The sequence below is a fragment of the Thermobia domestica genome, chromosome 13 (assembly GCF_964235325.1).
Source record: "Thermobia domestica chromosome 13, izTheDome1.hap1.1, whole genome shotgun sequence".
In the NCBI taxonomy this organism is placed as follows: Eukaryota; Metazoa; Arthropoda; class Insecta; order Zygentoma; family Lepismatidae; genus Thermobia; species Thermobia domestica.
The window spans coordinates 206387637-206404257 of NC_137466.1; the positions used below are offsets into that span (position 1 = coordinate 206387637).

Below are 16621 nucleotides of genomic sequence, written 5' to 3' on the forward strand. Positions count from 1 at the left end.
GTCGTGGTGGAGTTTCATTGAGTCTTTGATGTCACTTCGAACACAGGTGACCCTGCGTTTCAGTCTCTTGAGCATTTCTAGATAAAATCCTGCGTTGACAGGTTGTCCTGGTGGCACAAACTCGAAATGGATGATTCCTCGAACGTCGAAGAAGACAATGAGCATGGTTTTGATTCGGGATTTGCTCATGTGCGCCTTTTTGTAGCGGGGAGAGGATGAGGTGTGCCACTCCACACTCTGCCTTTTGGATTCTGGATCGTATTCGAACATCCAGGATTCGTCTCCAGTTACGAAAGTAATGAAAGTGAAATAAGTGTTTATTTTTCAATAGTGTCTTTGCTGAAGGGGAAATGAATCCCGAAGCACATCCTCTTGCATACGCCATTGTTTCAAGTATTATCATTATTATTATTATTATTATTTGGAAATCATACCTCCCTATGAGCAGCCGATTAGATCGTGACGGGGACATATGGCCTTGATGCTGACGTCCCCATTCCCCCATCAATCAATCATACCTTCCTGTCCCTGCTATTTACGATTATAGAAGTATGGTTTATTAAACATCCTAAGTATGTCGTCTTAGCTACTGTCTCTAGTTGCAGAGCCTTTGGGAACGTTCACGTTCTCTCTCGAACTGTGAGAAGCCAGCTTTCGTTGACTGCACTGTAGGCGATTTAATGTTTGATCTTATGTTAAATATTTTCATATGTTCAACGCAAAACGAATGAAGTACGCACACGATTACTCTGTCACAAATTTCATTAGGCTAGTTCTTGAACAATTTATATACATGCTAGAAATTTTACGTAAAAGCAGTGCCTCTGATATCGTTGTTACGTCTGACTCAAAACAACGAAATTAGTCGGCCATTTTATCGTCTGTACAAAAATGTTAGGCAGGTAATATTGCTGAATTTTAGGCGAGACTGTGCTACGAACTTTCTCTAAGCCTTGTAAGATTGTGATTTGGTAAGTTCAAAGGAGGATTGTCTTTTATCTTATGCTAAATATTAATAACTAACTGAAAGTTATCTTGGATATTATTTAGTTTCTCCCTCAAATGCCTTGGTAATGATTACGGTTCGCTATTTGTAATTGTGATGAATGTGAATATAGTGTGTACATAAAAAGAAAATTGCATAAACCATAAACAAGCTTGTGCTAGGTGGCCACTAGAAAACCCGGAAACTATCTAACCGGGTCAGGGCAGGAACACAGCAGGGGACCCTAGCGGTAGTGAGGAGATGCGTCCATAGGAAGCAGGCGCGTCAGCAACGGTGGATATAATCATAAACGAGATTTACAAATGCTCACACCCTAAAGCCGTCAATGTATTTGGGGGAGATACACTGAATGCCATCCGTTGTCTTTCCTTAGTTGCTATCCCACTTGAATATCACCATAACAAATTTTTATCATTGTTGCAAACAGTGTTTATTTTTTTCTCTCTTAGCAGAACATGATCGCAGTATAGTTCACCGAAAATTGAATAAGTATTAAAAATACGGAATACTTGATAAAGTAAATAATATGGTTCATATTACTTGTTGCTTTTCTCATTAAATAATTAATCTTTTACAGCGAGTACCTCCACCTAACTACTGCGGCACCCTCCTGATATGTGGAGGTATGAATTGGGATTTGGTTGGAAGAAGAGATCTTCCAAAGAGCGCAAAGGAGGCTCCGAAGACGAATAAAGGGTCAAGTGGAAGGAATTTATGGACACCGCACAGATTGGGTGCTCTCAGTGGGATCAGAGTTCGTGTGGCTGCCTGTGGTAACGCTGGAGCTCATACCATAATTGTCACAGAAGAGGGGAAAACGATGAGCTGGGGTAAGTATTATTAGTTCACTGTAAGCTGTTTGCCAATTGATGAATTGTTTTTGAGGTAACGAATTTGTAGGTGGAGAAATACGCATTTCTGATGATTTTTCTGTGCATTGTGCTATGAATATGTCTTTCCATACCCGTGTTGTAGTGCTAGGTCTCCTTTGTTTGTAAAGGGTGTAGTAACGGAGCAAGTGGCTCAACAGTAGGACACTCACGTCTGGTGCGAGAGATTCGGATGAGTTTGTATTGAACAACATCGCGTTCGTAGGTTCTTTTTTTTTTTTTTTTTTTTTTTTTTCCACATAGTTCTGTCGTCAATTTCATTAATCACAAATCTCAGTTTCGTTAAGGTTGTGTAAAGGGACAAGTTTTGCCGATAGATGTCACTACGGTCTTTGTATCTCTCTCGTGTATTTTTTACCTTTCACGAACATTTACAATTTCCCTTACAAATTTCAACCTAGAGACTTGAAATTTTTAGAGGAGAAACTTCATAACCTATCGAAGGTAACGATCCGTGCCGATTTTTAATTTATAATTTTCTTCATTGTTGAAACAGTTCCATTGTTAAAGATTAGGATATCAATTTCAACAATGAAGCTATTTCAACAATGAAGATAATTACAAATAAAAAATCGGCACGGATTGTTGCCTTTGATAGGTTATGAAGTTCCTTCCCTCAAAGTTTGAAGTCTGTAAGTTGAAATTTATAAGAGAAGTTGTGATTTTTTGTGAAAGGTAAAAAAGGTAAAAAGTACATGAGAGAGATACGAAGACTGTAGTGACATCTATCCGCAAAACTTGTCCCTTTACACCAACCTTAATCACAAATCTCCCTTAGTCTATTGCGTTTAATTAGCCCCTTGGGTTCCAGGTGTCATTTTCCCTACGTGCGTGCTGTAACACCAAGTTTTGATTTACTGTTAATAGACTGCGTAGACCGTTACATACGGCATAGTTATTGTGCACGCGTGGGGAGAGCATTCATATTACTAATAAAAGCAATGATTTGTATTGTGGAACATTGGACTGGAAAAGGGAAATGTTGATGTTCTGAAGGGATTTTATGCTGCTTCAGGTTGGCAACACTGACCGGAGATCAGAGACAAAGTTTTTTTTTTCTTTTTTCCGATCTCAAAATACAATCTCAAAGTTGCCAGTTTTTTATTGTCAAAACAAACACATGTGTGTTGTAATTGAATGCTTCCTTAGACCTGCCAGCTGTTAGAACAAAACATTTTTATTTTATTATTTCCATTATTAATACGAACCTTTATAAGGAATACGTTTTCACAACATCCCTATGGATGTAGGAGACCCTGGTTCTATTCCCGGCGGGAGCTCATGTGGTTTGGATTCCACGTTAATCAGTAAGTCCACGTTTCATACAGTCTCGCTGCTGAAAGGGACGCTAAACTAAAAGTCAACTCAACCCTATGGATGTCCCTGTTAAAAGATATCTTTCCATTAAAAAAATTGGTGTATGACTGTCGTGTTAGTAGATGATTATCGGACACATTTTTTGAGACTGTTGTATCACAAATAGTGACTGTAGTGATGATGAAATGCACATTGGGAAGTTTTAGAACAGTGTAACCATGAGTTTGCATTTGGTTGTAAAAACAGTTGAAAGATATGCACTGACCAAGTGGGGTTTGTAGTGGACAAACTACATGTGCATAGGGTTTCAGGGGGTTCTCCTGTTTCCTCCCAGTTTGTTTATTCCATTGTTTCTTCATTATCATCATCCTTCCCTTAGTACGCGCCTTTGGGAGACCCTGATTTGATTCCCGGCTCGAGCTCATGCGGTTCGGATCCAACGTTAAGCTGTAGGTTCACGTCTCATATTATTATATTATTATTATTTTTATTATTATTAAGTATTCTGCCTTTGGGCAGGTTCTGGGACTTTTTTTTTTTTCTTTTCTTAATTTTCAGTTTGGGCCTGGAAGTGTTTCTCGATTTTCAGCTTCCTGTTTTAACTTTCAGTATTTTCTTCTGTTGTTCAAATCATCGACCAGTTGTCTTCTTCTTATTCCTATTCCTCGCTTCCCTTTTATCTTTCCTTTTATGGCGGTGTGAAGAAGACAATTTCTTCGCAAGATGTGTCCAATCTAATTGGCCTTTCTACGAAGGATGGTGGTTAGAAGTGTCCCCTGTTCTCGTATCCGTTTTGAAACGTCTTCGTTTGTTACTCTCTCTGTCCGTTTTATCTTCTCCATCTTCCTCCAACACCACATTTCGAAGCTCTCTGAGTATTTCTTTAACTTCCGAACCACACTCAACTTTCTGAACCATACTGTCCGATACTTCATATGTAGCAGTTGACCAAGTTCTTCCTTAGTCCAATATTAAGGCTGCTTCTTAAAGAGTGACCTTTTCTTGTTGAATGCTTTTTTGCCTATAGCAGTTCTCGACCTGATCCTTTTAGTGCAGCACGCGTCTTTCGTCAAAATACTTCCCCTAAGATTTGAAATTATCAACCTCTTCAAGTTCTCTTTGTTCTGCTCTGACCCGTAAGGACGTGTTTCCACGAGGTATTCTCATGACCTTTAATTTTTTGATGTTGATTTCCATTCTATATAATTTCGCAGTGTCAACTATTTTGTCAATCATCTTCTGTAGTCCTTCTTCGGTTCTAGTTATAATAAGCGTACGTTACTGCAAACTTTAAGAGCTGTGCAAATTGTCAAGAAAACATATTAACACATTACTTATTTGGAAAGGAAGATTTCTTTTAAATTGGATTCCGTTTTACATAAAGATCGTCGAATGATTGTATTGCTGAAAAGTTTCGTATAGAATCTTATAAAATTCTAAAGCTATAAAAGAAAAATCATTGCTGTGCGTAAAGGCTATATAATCGCCCGCGCTAGCGACGTACATCCCATAGCATGTGGCGCTCTATGCTGGATTTCGTACTCTTCAGTCTACTACTTGTGGTGCTACAGCCACAGTTTGGAATTGTAGTGTTCATTGAGCTGTGTGTATGGGTGGCGTAAGTACTATATATATATATATATATAAAAAAAACAGATTTGAAGTGTTTTTTTCAATTCAGCGTTCTTCGATTATGACCTAAGGATAAGGAAAATGGTGATGATAAACGAAATTGTGAAAGATGGGCCCAGGCTCATGGCATTTGTTCACGCAAAGCCCACTTGGCGGGAGTTGGGATCGAACCAGGAATTCCACGCTCTATAAACTTAATTTCATAACCCATTTATTTCTTAAGACTTTGTTCTAATACTTTCAGTCAGAAGTGAATATTTTATTATTTTTAATTTTTGTATTACAATTGAATATTCTCATTTGTATTTTTATATTTCACGATATAGGCTAGTTTGTTTTAGTAACAAAAAATCACATATGAATCAGAAATATATTAATACGCCGTGCTGTATTGTTCATAACGCCATAAAGAGGTATACAAAATGAAAATGTAGTCATGCATGTTTCACCTACCCATAGTGACTAAATATTGCAGATATTTGGTAAAATCATATGTGGCTTGTATTTAGTTCAAGGAACGTTGAATATTTGGGAATCCACAATTTTTGAGGTTCCATGATTCTTGCTTTCTTATTGGAATAACTCATATATTCATTCCTAAATTCTCTACAGAATGGACCGAAAATCTGCATATTTTAATTATACACCCTGTTTCAAAAAGAATATACGTATTACAAAGAATTATTTTGTTCAGACTATCGATCGCTGCGCCTCTGCTCGGCTATTGGAGAAACGAATACAGAGTCTAGTGTATATTAATAGCCGCTAGATGTTAGTTGTCTTCTGTTTTGCTTGGTAACCGTCATATGTTTAAAATGGCTACTCCGCAGTAGAAATAATTTTGTGTTCTCGAGTTTGCGAAGTGCAATTCCGTGATTACAGTGCAAAGACGTTTCAGGTTGAGGTACCAAATTGATCCTCCGAATGGGTGGAACATTCGCAGATGGTATCCACAGTTTGTAGATACAGGATGTGTATGCAAAGGAAAGAATCCTGGCCGCCCTTGTGTTTCTGAATAAAATGTTGCACGAGTTCAAACTGCTCTTCAACGCAGTCCTTCAAAATCTTCGTCAGGCCAATTGGGAGTTACAAGTGCCGATTACAACAATTTGACGTATTTTGAGACGTCGGTTGGTTATAAGATCTGCGTCCTGATGACAAACGCAAACGTGTGGCATTTTGTAACGAGATTCTGAATGCTGTTGCCAGTGATAGCACTTTTGCACAACGAATAGTGTTCAGTGATGAGACGACTTTCCGTGTTAATGGTCAGGTAAACAAACAAAATGTTCGAATTTGGGGCGTACAGAACCCACATGCAATTATTGAACATGTACGAGATTCGCCCAAAGTCAGTGTGTTTTGTGCAATATCCCGATCATCTGTTTACGGCCCATTTTTCTTTAATGGAAACACAGTTAATAGTCAGTAGTATCTCGCTATGTTACAAAACTGGTTGTTTCCGAGGCTGCACGAAGAAACTTCATTTTTCGACAAGACTGGAGTCGCCAAGTGCGTGAATATCCGAATGTTAGATTGGTCGTCAAGGAACTGGCGACTTAGCATGTCTCAGCTGGCCTCCACAGTCACCGGATTTGCCAAACTGTGACTTCCTCCTGTGGGGTTTCATTAAAGACAACGTTTATGTACCACCACTCCCACAGAACCTGGAAGAGTTGAAGAACCGGATCCGTACTGCCATAACATCAGTGACGAAGGACATGCTTGCCCGAATATGGGAGGAATTTGAATATCGATATGATATTGTTAGTATCGCTGATGGAGTACATATTGAACATCTGTAATTTGAACTTGAGAGGTTCGTAAATATGTGTGTAAAATTTCATATTCATTTGTCTTAAAGTTTAATAAATATATGCATTCGAAATAGGTATATTCTTTTTGAAACAGGGTGTAGTATGGGTGTAGTGTCCATCATTAATGACCCCGAGGACACATGTAATTTGCGTTTTCCCAAATTATCTATACCTTTGAGTTTCATTAATTTCAACTTTTCCTCCATCGTATCCACAAAAAGGAATCAAGGGGGCCAGATGGCTCAGTGGTAGAGCGCTTACGTCTGGTGCTTGGGGTTCCTGGTTCGATCTCTGGCCAAGTGCATCGTGCTCCTGGATTTTTTCGGGTTACTCCCGTTTCCTTCCACTTTTTCATTCCATCACTATTCACTTGCTTTACTAATCGTTTCCGATAGTCTGAAAGGCATAATTGTGGGATCTTAACCTCGAGGATTTCACTTCATTTTAAGGAATCAAAGAAACTTATATCTGGCGAACGATTAGCCTACGCAACACTACCACTTTCCCAGTATCCAATTAGTGAAATTTCAATCCATCCAGAGTTACATTACTTGGGCAGGAATTCCATTTTGTTGGAATTACTTCGAAAACCATCAGGCTGGGTTCCCACCGACCTAGAAAAGTCGAAATAATTCAGGTTACTGGTAAGAAGTCCTGGAAAATGTCAGAGAATTTAATTAAAAATAATAATAATAATATTTAAAAAATGGATAAGTCAGAGAATTTTAAAGTTTTAACAAACAGTGTCTAAAGTATGGTCACATGTACAGACTTTTTCAGTGTTACCAATATAAGGGTCTTTTTTAAAAGTTTTCAGAATAGAGTATAAGGTATGGGAGGATCTCTTACAAGTTAATTTTGTTTTTCGATGTGTGTTTCCCGTTACACGAATGCACATGTCATAATGTCGTAGTCGTAGCGAAAATCAAGTTCCTCCATGCCTGGAAAATACTCCTCGGCTAATGTTTACTGCTCTTTTTCTAATGAAAGTCTATGTCCACCAAGGAATTTTTTTAGCTTCCAAAAGAGGCGAAAATTGCTGGGACCAAGTCATGGGGATGCAATAGCAAGTTACACCTCAGCGACACACGTATGAGGTCAACCGCTCTTGCGATGAATGATACTTTCTTCAGTTGATTTAACCGTCGAACTTGCTCTCTCTTTATTCGTTCCAAAAACCTAGCATAATATCTCTATAACAATACGAAGAAAATTAATCAACAGAATACTTCTAGCATCCATAAGAACTACCTTCCCAGCCGCCGATTTTAGTCACTTCGTCTGTTTTAGAGGCGAAGAGAATCGTAACGTTTTCACTGTTCTTTGTAGAGTAGCTTCCCAATTTTTCATGTGTCATGAATCTATGTATTAAATCGGTTGAGTTATTTTGCGAAACGCGCTAAATTTTGCTCAAAGGTTTTTATTTGTATTTGGTTTTGATCAAATATCAGTGGTTGTAGCATCATACTCTTTCACCTAAAATGTCTAAAGTTCCAGACATCGTCATCCTACTGCAATGCCATAGATAGATTTTTATCATCCACGACGAGAATGATTTTCCAGGCTTTCACGATAGTGCTTGCACAACGAGATCTGCTTGGAAACAGTTGAAAACCAGAAAGTGTGGACTTTTAGAGTATTTTGCATATGAAATTGTGTTCCCTTCATAAAATACTCAATTCGGTCGAGGTTCGATATTTTTCAAGTATACGCATACAGTTACTGCTGCTCACTCCGGCTTAAGAGGATCGAGAATCATTGCAACAGAAACGAAAGCACGACACTGAAACTTGTCCTATGCGAACCCAACCCAATTATGATAGGGTTTGCAAAGCTTCTTCTTTATATAGCATTGTACCATCCTTTAGGGATAGCCAACCATTTTAGGTTTGAGGGCTACTTTTCATTTCAGAAGTTACTGGTAGTCTGCTTACCTTAATATAAACTTATTGAGATAAATAGTCTGTGTTAGCCTAGTGGCATACTTTCCTGGCACCCTGTGCGAAGTCATCTCGACTGCTTATTGCACAAGTAATCTAGACGTCATTTTCCGTCAGCATTTATAGTCGTAGCTAGTTCAGTCGTACGATTGTGAACTTCCGAGATGCGTCAGTTTTGCCATCTGAAAAATATTCTAAAGTGTTTCAGAAAATTTCTGAGAAGGCTAATGGAAGGTACCTACCTATTATTCCGCTAGAGGTCAGTTGTAGACAGAAATTTCCGTTTATTATCCAACTAAAGTAAATCATAAAAGAAGAGAGAACGTTGAAAGAGGTCATTGTCGTGTAAGTTCCATTTACTCTGCTGACAGTGATCGGATACAGAAAGTTTGTCACAGAGTACCGCGAGCCTACCCCGTACATCTTGCCAGTCGACACGTTGGACACCTTTGTTTTAAAAAAAAATGAAATGAGATTTTTGAGTTTTACGTCCCACGGTTATGCCGGTTAGGCTAAAGGAGACAGTGATGATGAGTAATGAATGAAATGGTGGAATGAAGAAAGTGGGAGGAAACGGGAGAACCCCGAGAAAACCCACGCACACGGTGTTTGTCCACCACAAAGTTCACTTGGCGGGGACTGGGATCGAACCCGGAACCCCAAGTACCAGAGGTGAACGCTCTACCACTGAGCCACCGCGGCCCCTACCTTTGTTTTAAGTATCCGTAGGTATCATGTAGGGGCTTCCGAACCAATACTCAGTAACTGCCCTTGAAAGTTTCCGGTTTGACCTGCCACCTTAGTCGTCTTGATCTAACGATTCAGTATAGACGGTGAGGTATGCAAGAAGTTCTTGCTTTTTAACTTTGATTGTACAAGGTCTGTAGCATGGAGATAAACCTGGAAAATCAGGAATACTCCCTGTTGGGAGCCTCAATTGCTTGGGCAGACTGTGGACTCAACTGTAATACAACTAAGCGGAAGTGTAGAAAAGGCTTCCAGTGTGTAGGTCACCTTGTTATGGGTTGTTTAATGAATTAAACACAGTATTATTATACTGTATAATACGCGGGAATATGGAGGATGCATTTGTTCAGCAACCAAATCGGTTGGTGATCTTCGCAACATGTGGCTTCATGTTTTCTGAAGCAGAGTAACACCTCTGATTCAAAAGCAGTGGCAAATTTTTCGTATATATGTTTCAATTAATGGGAATTCATAGTTGCATTGAACGTCTGACCAGGTGGCAACAGTTCGATGCTTCGAGTAGTTCACCTAATACTGAGCATAGCCTTCAGTTGATAGAGTAGTAGTTTTGTTTATTCGAATGTAAGTTCATGTGGTGCCAACTAAAGACTACGGCGCAGTGGTGAATTGTAAAGAACCACTCAGACGAGACGAGAAAAGAAAATGGGTATTAGTTGCCGCGGTCAACTCATACGGGTCCCATTGTCCCAGTTGATGGTGTTTGCAAATGGTTTATACTTTTTCCAAAACTTCATTTGCATGACGTTAAGCAGCCCCACTAGGCAATACCAAGTTATGAAGGACTAGACGTACTCTTAACATGGATTTCGAATCACGACTGAGGCTTGAAGGTCGTTCTCTACATTAAGTCGCCTCCAAGAGCTGATTACAGGTCCATGTCACTGGCTCTGACTGCTACAAGAAATGAAAATGAAATCTTTCAATTTAACGTCCTGGGATTATAGCCTTTAGGATGATTGAGGAAACTGAATGATTATGAAAGAATTGGTGGAATGAGAAAGTGGGAGGAAACGAGAGTACCCCGAGAAAACCCACGGACACAATGTCATTTATCACAAACTTACTTGATCAGGGATTCAGCCAATAACCCCACTCACCAGAGGTAAGCGCTCTACCACAGCCACCATGCTCCCCTGGCTGATACAAGAGAACAACTTCGTAACATTGTTTTCCTTTCTTTGACCTCAGAGCAAAAGATTTAGCGAGTGCTTGCAATTCTACCACGTTTAAATCATGAAGAAGATTTTTAGATACCTAATACAAGCGCGAGTCATACGCTCTGTACTTTTGGCATACCCTAGTGTCGTTTGAAGCTTCTATATCACATGACTGAAGCATTCAAGGCGTCCCAGATGCTTGTTAGGACGGGTTTGTACCCTGAAAGGTTATGCGGTACTACGTTCCGTATGTGATGTAACTGCAACGTTGAGTACGACAAAACTAACTCGGAAACCTTTGTTTTACAAGTTTGAACTGGGCCATAACATAACGAGAGCAATCCGAATCACTTGTGCGAAATGTGTGGAAGCAGTTAATCACAGCATACTTGGCACAGATGGTTCCAGGAATTTCGCTCGCGTTAGAAGAACATAGCTGATCATCCAAGTTCAGATAGAGAAACTGATCCCGAGATCGTGCGCCAGGCCATGGAGATAAGTTGGACGTCTGTCACTTCCAGGTTTTCTTGCGAACTCTGTATTTCGTAGTCCATTGTAGTTTATCTTCACGACCTTGGACAAAACAACTGGAGCTGACGAATTGTTCATCACAAATTAATCTCAGCTCAGGCGCAGGGACGAGTGAGTGTGTGCAAGAAACTTCTGGAAAATCCATGAGATATCTACTTTCTCAAGAGAATAATACACAATGAATTGGATATTTTTGTAAAATGCTAATTTGCGGAAGCAATGGCCTGTTGCCAAATACATTACAAACACAAGGTGATGATTTGCGTCTGGTGGAATTATGAGAAGATAATTCAGTGAAGGGGTTCATTCCCGACTTGTTGAACTGTCGGTGTTCACTTGTATGCCTTTGGATGCCAAAAGTACACTGTATTATTGATTAAAGTCCCGACGTTGTAGCTCCCGGTCTGGTCCCACCGTTTCAACGCACACTTATATTTCACCAATTCTTCTATAAATCGTTCATTTTCATTAATGATTCGTCTCGTTTAAGCTTATGAGCGTAAGTGTAAGACGTAAAACTAGAGATTTCGTTTTATCTCTTAAATCTCGAAACTGATACATGATTTCAGTTCTTTGGAAATTTTATCTTTCTGTCATAATAGGCAGGTTATTTGCGTATCTGTTTTACTATATGAAGCCCTCGTCTTAGTGTGGACTAGAAAACCACTTTTAACAGAAAATAAGGTTACATAACCTGCAGTGAAATGTGTGTACATTATTTCATACAACAATACACCCAACAGATAATGCATACATTAGGTTATTTTTCGACCTAGTCTTCATATCTGCTGAGTCACTTATTGCATCGTGGGATGAGTTTGATTTCCTCCTGGTAAAAATCTTGTCCTTACGTGTTCAGCCTCGTATTCACGAAGTGTCGCACTTCTTCTTCTGAAGCAAAGCGACGGTCTCCTAGGTGCTCCTTCAAGTGCAGAAACAGGTGAAAGCCGCTTGGAACAAGGTCTGGGCTGTAGGAAGAGTGGTCGATGCCGTGCTGAGTCGGCCATTGTGCTCCTCGTCGATGACGTTTTCTCTGTCAAGCGCAAACTTTCGATACCATTCTGCGACATACTGACGAGACATTACTGTCACTCAGTAAACCTCTACCAGTTGCCGGAGAATTTCAGCCGCGGTTACATGTTTCGCCTAAAGAAATCGAATAACTGAACGGACTTCTTCGCGAGACCAGTTTTCCAAACTAGTCGCTATTTGTGTTTCCTACAGTTAGCGCAGTATGTGGCAAGTGGCTGAAACTGCACAGTTGCCAACTCCATGTATCAAAATTACCGGGCACTCCTCATTCCTCTAACAGGCGAAACTCCAGAAATATTGGCCGCGTAATCTTAGTTTCTGATCCTCCCTTGTAGCTTCTGCGACCTCCGACAGAAACGGTTTATCAACCGAGAAACCCTCTCGTTTGCACTCGTGTTTTGTCCACTGCCTGGAGTAGAGGTTCTTCGAAATACTTTTTCTGTCTCTTTCTCTGCCTAGAATTAGCTCGTGAGATTTGCTAGAATGTTTTCACATTTAGCCTGCACTTCATTGAATCGTCGTTTGTCTTCTGTATAACTTTTCGTATAAGTAGGTTAGCACAAAATAGTCCCGAAGGGGACATGCAAAACGAATTGCTTATCGGCAAATAATGAAAACATTGTCACGCAACTTTAGTGAATATATACTACAAGCTCTTTCGTTGAATGCTTCATGAAGTAGGAAGAGAAAGAACTTTGTCTCGCCTGTATTGTCATTTCACAACTCCTCCTTGTACGATGAGGCATTTAGCGAAAGAACTCCTAGAATTATGTGATAGCTGTTCACCATTTTTCGGTAATTCGTTTTCTATACTCTGCTATTTATAAATACAATTTTTAGTAACTGATCTAGGCAAGCATATGTAAAGAGTTGTAGATAAACATAGAATTTGAGAATTGCGAAGATCTTCGGATCAAATATTCATTACAGTCACTTAAAAGCAAAAGAACTCATTTCATTGTATCTTATTTACATAAAATTATTCATAGAAGCTCCTTCGTGGCTAAGCGGTTAGCGTACGCGCCTTTGGCGTGGGAGACCCGGGTTCGATTCCAGAAGAGACCTCGTGGTTCGGATTCCACGTTAATCAGTAGGTCCACTCTGCTGAAAGGAACGTTAAATTCAACATCAAATCAATTTAGATAATTCATAGTGCAATAAATTCAGAATATTTGATATCAGAAATCGGGCTCTACGTCCCACATGGAACAACGAGACCCTATAATGGCATATTCCATCTTTCAGCGCAAAGGATTAATGCATTGGGATGTATCGCCTGTCAGAAAAATATGTTTATTGTATAAGGTGTCACAAGGACACCCAGAGATAGACATTTTTAGTTGTAGGTAGAATTTTATTCTAAATAAATGAGTTGTATGTCGTGCTGTATGTATTTTAAAGTGTATTGCCATAAAATGATGGAAAATTGCAATTAATTATTTGCCTGTTGTTTTCTGAAATGAATAAATAAATACACAGACTTTTATATAGCACGTGTTGATCATTGTTGGTTGAGAATAGTCATGCCATCTAAGGGTCATTCTAAAAGTTCTTGCAACTTTCTCTGGTTATAAAATTTTCTTGTAAATGTAGGCTAACAAAAATTAAAAATAAAATAAATAAAATAAAATAAACTGCGGACCAGAGGTTCGATTACCGGCTAAGGTTTTCGTTCTTCTGTTTCACTCTTTGAACTTTCATTACATTTAATTCTATGATTTAATGTAAAGAAAATCTGTTATTTCCTCCGATTTTTTCGTTTAATTATGAGTAAGGCTTCAATGTATCTCAGATTTACGTAGTCTGTCCCTCCAAAATTTATTCAAAACTCTAATGTCCTATTTTCTCCAAAATATAATATAATATTCATGTATTTAAAAAAAATATTATTCTTTTATAAGTAATAGATACCCTTTTCCCTGTGTCTTGTGGTGAGTGTTGACGTAGTATTTAATTAATTCTGATAAGTAGAGACCGGATATTTAGGCATTAAAAGTCTGGAAAATAGGCACTTAAAGTTTAAAAAATGGGCAGTAAATAGGCACTAAAATGTAACTCGAAATAATGAAGATAAATATTCAATACAACTAAAAAATAAATTCAAGTCGTAGATAATCTTCAAAGAATATAGACAGACCTATTTGTTAATATCTTCTTTTACTGTATATATAAAAATGAAACTTGGCATGCATTCCGTGTATATTTGGTAAATACATTCTAGACAGCACTTTATCATACATATAACAGTCCAAATTTTATATACACTTAGTACACACAGCAGTCTAAAGTTTTACAGCATTTTATCAGTACACATAGCAGTTCAGCGTGAACACTTTGCTGAAGTGAGGACTTAAAGAACGTTATTCTTTTGTGCATCTATGGAATGTACCACTGTGGCAGACAAGAGGAAGTGAAAGGCGAAAATGTGGATCATACTCTGCCATTGCTTTCGGCGGCATTCTTTTATTGTAGCGGGGTGAAGCTTGACACTGACCTGCCCATAAGTTAGTTAATATTATATTTCTCGAAAAACGCAGAATCCTTTCTTGAAATACGAAATTATATATTATATATTATTTTAGAGAATGAAGTCTTATTTTGAAGGAAATACATAGAATAGGCAACATTAGGCACTAAAACAATTATTTAGGCAGTAAGGGCGAAATAGTTAAAATAGGCCAGATAAAATTGGTTTAAATTGAAACTATAACTTCCCTTATACACTTCAAAATGTTATTTTTGATCATTAATATTAAAGAATAGGCATTTTGCCGAACATCCGGTGTCTACTGATAAGTAAGTGCATAATTAGCATTATAGTGTAAATTTTCATAGTGTATCCCGGATTTTTAGTCTTAAACTCTGGGAGTTCTTAATATAAAGAAATGTCATTCGTCTTGTTAATTTCATTTTTTTTCTCAATGTTTTCAGGCCGCAACGAAAGAGGCCAACTTGGTCTTGGAGATACTTCCAGGCGAGATGTACCGACAGAGATCGAGGCTTTGAAAGATTTCTACATTGTGGCTGCAGCCTGTGGCCGCCATCATTCGTTATTCCTGTCAGGTATGTTCTTTAATAAACTCCCTAGCATTACACAAAAGACACATTAGTAAAGTAACAATTTTCTTGTGCAGTGTCATTTATATGCAATTGATTTTTTTAAATACATAACATGCGTACAACTAAGTCTGTCCACGTTAGGCTTATGCACGTAGTAATACGCAACATTTCGATCATAATAAATCCAACTTAATTTTCAAGGTATCTGTTATCACAATGGAACGGAAGATTCGGTGTCAAATATAGAAGTAGGAGGGGAGAAAATAGAACAGGTGACTAGTTTTCGATACTTGGGTAGTAGTATTAGTAATTATATGAAATATGAACGTGAAATAAAAGCAAGGATAGGAATGGCGAAAGAAGCCTTTAGGAAGAAGAAAAATCGATTTTGTGGAACCTTCAATAAAGAGTTGAGAAAAAGACTCATAAAATGTTTCGTGTGGAGTCATGTACTGTATGAATCAGAAACATGGTCATTACCCAAGAATGATGAAAAACGACTGGAAGATTTAGAAATATGGATGTGGAGAAGAATCGAGAAAATTAGTTGAGTCGAGCGAAAAACGAATGAGAAGGTGTTAGAAATGGTGGGGGAGAAAAGAACAATTCTCGATATTATTAAAAGAGGAAGAGAAACTGATTGGGACATTAGATAAAAAGGAACTGTATTATGAGGGACGTGCTAGAGGGTATGGTGGCAGGAAAAAGAGGGAGGGGCGAAGGAGACTACAATTAATGGACAATATCAAAACAAAATTCATACGTGAAAACGAAGAGGGTAAGGGAAGGCCGTCGAGCATTAAAGATACTCAGTTGCAGCAAGTGACCTGCCAATAATGGCAGAATACCTATGATGATGATATCATCACAATGTCACATCCAAAATTCTCAGTTTATTACAACGAATTAATGCTTCAAATTGATATTGAGACTGTAAAGTTGCTTTCAGCATTTTATTAGTAACTGCAAATGATATTACTATATAACTAATGGAACTACAGTATATTAAGTTACTTTCTATGTTGCCAGTAATGCATTTTTAATATAGCAGTTAATCACTGCCTTATACAATACAACTTCGTTACTTACTAGTTTCTTCAATTAGTTTTCAGATGACTGTAAACCAAACAATACTTTGCATTTTAGTGATATTTCGGTACGACATTTGAAATTATTACTGTCGAACGTTGTAAGTAATGATGGTTTTGGCAATATCATATGTCCGTTGCAGCGTTAAAATAATTAGGGACTAAAAAGTGTGTTCCTTTGTAGTGGATAGACAGTGTTGCCAATTTTGGGAAAAAGTCGCTAAGTCTAGGGAATTCAACTTCCAAGATAGCGACCACAAATAATTTTTCCGATTAGCGACTTTTTTAATCATAGGTTGGCGACTGACTGACAAGTCTAGTGACTTTCCGTCTATGAATAGCTATCCTTCTGTAACGAGGCGCAATTAGGTCGAATTAGTGTA

The 16621-nt window shown here is 38.4% G+C and overlaps 1 protein-coding gene across 1 annotated transcript in view; it reads left to right on the forward strand.

Moving 5' to 3' along the window:
* The window catches only part of LOC145668973 (protein RCC2 homolog), a 63074-nt gene that overhangs the window by 11681 nt on the left and 34772 nt on the right, over positions 1 to 16621 (forward strand). Inside the window, exons 2-3 of the mRNA XM_081737279.1 lie at positions 1584 to 1836; positions 15022 to 15153. Of these exons, the coding sequence (XP_081593405.1) occupies positions 1584 to 1836; positions 15022 to 15153 (385 nt within the window). The remainder of the gene's footprint in view (positions 1 to 1583; positions 1837 to 15021; positions 15154 to 16621) is intronic.